Genomic DNA, 6,295 nt, shown 5'->3' on the forward strand with positions numbered 1-6,295 from the left:
TTCTTTTTTCATATTGCAATATATATCGCAGGGGGAAAAAATATCGCAATGTAAGATTTTTCCAATATCGTGCAGGCCTAGATAACACTGTCCTCAGTACTAACTGAACCTAAACCCATAGGCTGTCTCATAGAAATCTTATACCTGCCAATAGAGATCACTGATCCAAACTTTAAAGAAAAACTGCTACAATGTTTTATTTGAATATCTTTTGCCATTTATTCTATAGTTATGATAACATTGTGCACCAAAGAAATGTCAGGGACGGAAAATTAGTAAACACAAGCAGAAAATTAAAGCCACAATAAAAGGCCACTTTACAGTTTCATCAAACTGCACAATGCCAGAGATTTCACAAGTTTTGAGGGAGCATGCAATTGGCATGCTGACTGCATAAATGTCTACTAGAGCTGTTGAATGTGAATTGAATGTTCATTTTATCTACCTTAAGCCATCTCAAAAGGCGTTTAAGAGAATTTGACAATACATGCAACCGCCCTCACAACCGCAGACCACGTGTAACCACAACTGCCTAGGACCCCCACATCCAGCATCTTCTCCTCCAAGATCGTCTGAGACCAGCCACCCAGACAGCTGCTGCAGTCACTTTACATAACCAAAGAATTTCTGCACAAACTTTTAGAAACCGTCTCAGGGAAGCCCGCTGCGTGTCGGCTCCGTGCTCTGCCGTCCGCCAACACCCACCAGGTCCGGATTTGTTGCGGAACGGCTGCGGCCATGATTGACAGCTGAAGTTATGAGGACCCACAAGATCTCGCAAATTCATGTAGAATAGAACCACAAAAACAACAGTTTGTTTCCATCCAGATGAATAGACAGAAAACAACTCTTTTTTTTTTCAAGGTGTAGTGCAGGAAGATATGATCCACCGTGAGCATGGTCTATTTTATTTTGAAAATTAACCGGATGTTTTATTTTGTATCTGCCGTGTGTTTAATTTCTGCGGAGCTCTCCGACGTCCGGCAAAAATAGAAGTTCTGTGTATCTGCTCTGGAGGGCTGGGGATCGCCGGAGCTGGGACGGAGTCAGGACGCAGCCGTTCCACAGTCAGTGGAAATACACACATTGATTTTAATGGAAACCTAATTACTTCGCCGCCGTTCCGCAACCGGTGGAAATTTGGGATAAGAGTGGCCTTCTATTGTGGCCAGCCTAATGCACACCTGTGCAATAATCATGATTGAACAAAACAAATTAGAAACTCAAGGGACCAAAGGAGTGAATCTTAGGCAGAGGTAAAAACATTCATTGTCCGGTCAGAGATGGCATTTTGTGAGGGTTATTTCTCCAGTTCTTGGCAAACAAACATTTTAAACAAAGGAACAATGGCGTCTCTAGGCACTAGTAAAAAACCAGCAGCCCTTTCCGGTTTCTACCCCATACATCACCCCTCTATGTAGTCTTCACAAGGTGGCTAAGGCTGCATGGTACTTTCAAAACAAAAGCACTAGCAGGTACTTAAAATAACTAAAATAAAAATACTAATGATGTAAATAATCTTCTGTAGCTGTATGATTCAAGCAAAACAGAAATTCAATAAATAAATATTTAACTATTAAAAATAACAATACAATGAATGGCTCCAACACTGTCTAATCAGCATCTTGAAATGCCACACCTGTGAGGTGGATGGATTTTCTTGGCAAGGAGAAGTGCTCCTTAGACAGATTTGAATACTTGAGAGAAATGGGTCTTTTGTGTACATAAAAGTCTTGGACCTTTGAGTTCAGGTCATGAAAAATGGGGGTAAAAACAAAACTGTTTTTCGTTTTATAATTTTGGTCAGTGTACGTTCATAGCAATAAAAATGACGAGGGAGTTATAACAAATGTTTTATGATAGTAAATAGGTGTTGTTTACTTGATAGGCTGTTTATTTGTGTTATTACATTATCTGGGTCACATATTAGATGTAACCAAAATATGTATCCTGGAATTCATTAAGAACTTTTAAATTGTTCAAAAACATAGTGAATAAATAAATAAATATTTTAATATTTGACCAAATGAAACAATTATATTGTTAAGCGCAATTATTTTTGGAACAATTAATTGTGCTGTAAAATTTGGAGTTGTTACAGCTGTACCTTAGGTCTTAAATAAAGGTGGGGTTAGATTGCCAAGTCCCACTTTACATTTCAATTGTGGTTAAGTCTAGTCACAGAAAGCTTAAAAACTGGTGACAATGGAATTTGTTGGACATCTTCATCTTGTAACTCATTAAATGACTCTAGTACATGGGCTTCAACATGTAAGGGATAAGGGAAGTGGGTGCATGATAACTAACCTCCATCTTCTATTTGTAGGAGTTCCAGTGAAAGGATAGTAGAGTCCCTTGAAGTTGTTACCTTGTCTGGTGACGTCCCAGTGAAGAGGTTTGCTCAACACAACCACCTTCCAGTCCACAGCTGGCCCCCTGACATTGTGGACAGACAGTTTGATGTTGGGGTGGTGGTGTCTTTTGGCTGTTTACTCCATGAGAGACTGATCAACAAGTTTCCATTGTGAGCTTTTTGTTTTTGTCTATCTGTATATTGTCTCTCAAATGTGATAACACACAGTACCTACTGAACCTAAACCCATAGGCTGTCTCAAAGAAATCTTATACCTGCCAATGGAGCTCACTGATCCAAACTTTAAAGAAAAACTGCAACAATGTTATATTTGGGTATCTTTTGCCATTGATTCTATAGTTATAATAACATTGTGCACCAAAGAAAGGGCAAGGACGGAAAATAGGTAAACACAAGCAGAACATTAAACTTTAAGAAAAATATTCAATTTCATAATTTTGACCAAATACCTCGATATCGACATTGCTACGATATTGGGTTATCAATTTGTGCTTTCGCAAAATATTTACTTAATGTGATTTTTGATAAACAATCATCAGTAATGTGGATATAATGACTAAGTGGGTAAATGCAAACAATAGATCAGCTAAGTCAGCTTTAGTCAGTTAAGTTCAGAAAATTGCATCACTTTTTCTGGAATGTAGCCTTTCAAACCAGGAAAAGACAACACGTGTCATGTTACAATATCAAATATTGAAGACAATATCTAGCCTCATATATCAATATTGATATAATATTGATATATTGCCCAGCCCTATTTTCACATCATTATTAATGTACATATTGCCCAAGAAACACTTGCATGTAATGGATTGTTTATAGAAAATTAACATTTATAACACAGGCATACCGTCTTCTTGTTTTTTGTAACTACTGAGCTATTTGGCACTTAGTGAGTGTGATGAACATAGTTTCATCAGTGCTCATCATTGTTAGACTGTTGATGATCTTTCTCATCTGCAATATTATGTTACCTTACTGCTTTCTGTTTGGGCCAGTATACTTTCTAGTCAAGTATTTTTTATTGTTCTACTTTTTAGCTAGTTGACAAAAGTTAATTTATTGAGAGGGCTTGGCTGCTTTACTGTGTTGAATTAAGCCAGCTAGCTAGTCAGATAGCTACTAGTCACAATCTTAAAATAATATATATTTACATAAATGTACATACATAAATGTGCCCTTTGTTTTCTTAGACACAATGCAATGGCTGGGCAAAGGTAAGAGAAGGAGGAGGATAGTATAGAGGACAATGTTGGTAAGGTTTGGTTACTTGCCAGCCTGCTAACTGATGCCTATGAGAGAGCTTCAGACAAAGACACTTCAATTCAATTGTATTTATAGTATCAATTCATAACAAGAATTATCTCGAGACACTTTACATACACAATAGGTTTAGACCACACACTATAGTTTACAAGGATCCAACAGTTCTAGTAGTTCCCTCCAGAGCAAGCAACAATGCGACAGTGGCGAGGAAAAACTTCCTTTTAGGCAGAAACCTCGGACAGACCCAGGCTCTTGGTAGCGGTGTCTGACGGGCCAGTTAGGGTTGAGATGAATAGCTGCAATAACAGTCACATGAAAGGTAATGGAACAGTGATTAAAAAAAAAAAAAAGTTGTAGTTCGTGGTATAGCAGGGCACTGCACAGCATTACAAGGCACAGCAGGACGTAGCAGGGCACCACAGAGCGTAGCAGGATGTAACAGGGCATCGCAGGACGTTTAGCAGGACCACGGTGACCGCTGCAACCATGATTTTGGAGCCTCCCTGATCCATGAAACATGCTTGGGGGAAAAGAACATAAGGATTCCGGGGAAGGACCCCCCCCCCCCAAAGTTTCATTGACGGAACATTGTATCGATAAATAAGCCGCTGCGCCTGACCCGCATCATGGCAGGAGATCCCTGGACTATATAAAACAAAGACAAGTTTTGGTTAAATAAATGTAATGTTTTGTCTACTCACTCCTTTGTCTGAGTGGTGGAGAGAAGGCAAACACCTTAAATTATTATCCAAAATTGTTTATCATAAACACTGTATAATATAAAGGGTTTGTCTGTCTGTGCACCCGCTTTTTGATTGCAGCGGAATTTTGAATGTTCACCCCAGCCTCCTGCCTAGGTGGCGAGGACCAGCACCCATCTTCCACACCATCATGGATGGTGACACTGTGACAGGGGTCACCATCATCCAGATTCGCCCTCATAGGTAAGCGGACGCAAAAGCTCTGTGTTCTTCCTGCTTTGTCCTTACAAAACGTATACAGATTAAGAATGTCTTCACATCGCAGGTTTGATGTGGGGCCCATTCTCCACCAAGAGCTTCATCAAGTCCCTGAGAACTGCACTGCTGAGGGTCTTGGAGCTGCTCTAGCCACAAAAGGAGCACATCTGGTGAGTTTCTGCTAGAGGATGGTTACCTTGTCCTCTTTCTAACAGGATTTAACGTAGTGGCTGTATTCGTATTCTTGTTTGCAGCTTATTGATACGCTTATGACATTGCCTGAGAGACTGGCACATAAAAGGGAGCAAAAACAGACAGGTGCAACCTTTGGTACGTAGTTTTAAACTACACAGTCATGCTAAATATAAAACAAGAGGACCTCCTTTAACTTACACATTCATTTTCTCCAATAGCCCCAAAAATCAATGGATCCATGAGCTGGATAGTCTGGGAGGAACAGACTTGTGACCAAATTGATCGTCTGTATCGTGCCATCGGATCAAGGGTAATAACCCTATCTGGACTGTTCACTCTTAGCCATGGAAGACATTGTTGACCATGACTGTACTGATTCTCCTCTCTGCCATCAGATACCTCTGAAGACCACATGGATGGGCAGGACAATAAAACTTCTGGATTTTGTAGGAAAATGTCACATTTCATTAGTAGGTGAGTTTTTCAAAATCAAATGTACTGGCCATGAATATATTTACAGTACACTGTTTTCCACTTAAATTCTGGTTTTTGGAATATCCAGTTTGTAAATGTAAAAACTTGGTTTCAGAAAATGAAATTAGCCTAAATCTTGTTACTGAAAGATTAATATGCTTTAATATTAAATATTCTAGCTGTTATAACTGTAAACCAAAAACCAACTGACTTCCAGGTGAGGGATCTGGAAGTTCAAAAATGCTGCTAACTCATTTCCGGGTTTTAGAACTCATTCCTGCAGCACTCTGTAAGCGGCTTGGCTTAGCAGGATGACTGTGGTTTGAAGGATTGGAGGTTCGATCCCAGGCACCTCCGACCACATGTCAAAGTGTCCTTGAGCAGAACACTAAACCCCAAGTTGCTGCCTGGATGCTGTCTGTATAGCTGTCTACGGCTCCTAATACTAAATCCGCCTACACATGATAACCAATTTGCTCTTGGTGCACCGCTATGTAGGGTGCAGAGCAAAGCGCAGCGTAAGTATTTGTCATCAAGGGTGGAAAGGAAGCTATTTCCCATTGCTGGGTAACAACATGCTGGTATCTCATTGGTTGCGCTTTCGAAAGGCAACTAGGTCAAAGTTGAAATAACTTGAACTTTGAGCACAGCGCAGTGACTAGTTGGGCACCATTGCCTATCATGTGTAGGCAACTTTAGAATGTGTTAAATACTTTTCTGCAGGTCGGAAAATTCATGCCTCCGCCGTCGTCCCGTTAATTCCTGACAATTAACACCTTAAAGGGCATTAACACTCTAATACCATGGTGATTTGCTTAATAATTTGTTTTTAAACAATTCATTTATATTTGAGTGCGTTTTACAAAAAAAATCTAATTTTTCCTGGTTACACTTGGTGGTTTGACTAATACCTAAAACAATCATTCTCATCCAATAAGGTTCTTATGCAATTTAAAAGTTTGCTGCTCCAGTAAATAGGACAGACTAACAGGATACAGTCATGGACGAAATTATTGGCACCCCTGGA

At 39.7% G+C, this 6,295-nt stretch overlaps 1 protein-coding gene across 2 annotated transcripts in view; it reads left to right on the forward strand.

Annotated features, from left to right (window-relative positions):
* The window catches only part of mtfmt (mitochondrial methionyl-tRNA formyltransferase), a 28,342-nt gene that overhangs the window by 9,889 nt on the left and 12,158 nt on the right, over positions 1–6,295 (forward strand). Inside the window, exons 2-7 of one of the 2 annotated variants that reach the window (XM_032536808.1) lie at positions 2,327–2,524; positions 4,462–4,584; positions 4,667–4,769; positions 4,854–4,929; positions 5,013–5,104; positions 5,190–5,268. In XM_032536808.1, coding sequence (XP_032392699.1) covers positions 2,327–2,524; positions 4,462–4,584; positions 4,667–4,769; positions 4,854–4,929; positions 5,013–5,104; positions 5,190–5,268 — 671 coding nt within the window. The remainder of the gene's footprint in view (positions 1–2,326; positions 2,525–4,461; positions 4,585–4,666; positions 4,770–4,853; positions 4,930–5,012; positions 5,105–5,189; positions 5,269–6,295) is intronic. The other variant, XM_032536809.1, reaches the window with a different exon arrangement.

This window comes from Etheostoma spectabile, chromosome 15 (assembly GCF_008692095.1).
Source record: "Etheostoma spectabile isolate EspeVRDwgs_2016 chromosome 15, UIUC_Espe_1.0, whole genome shotgun sequence".
NCBI lineage: Eukaryota > Metazoa > Chordata > Actinopteri > Perciformes > Percidae > Etheostoma > Etheostoma spectabile.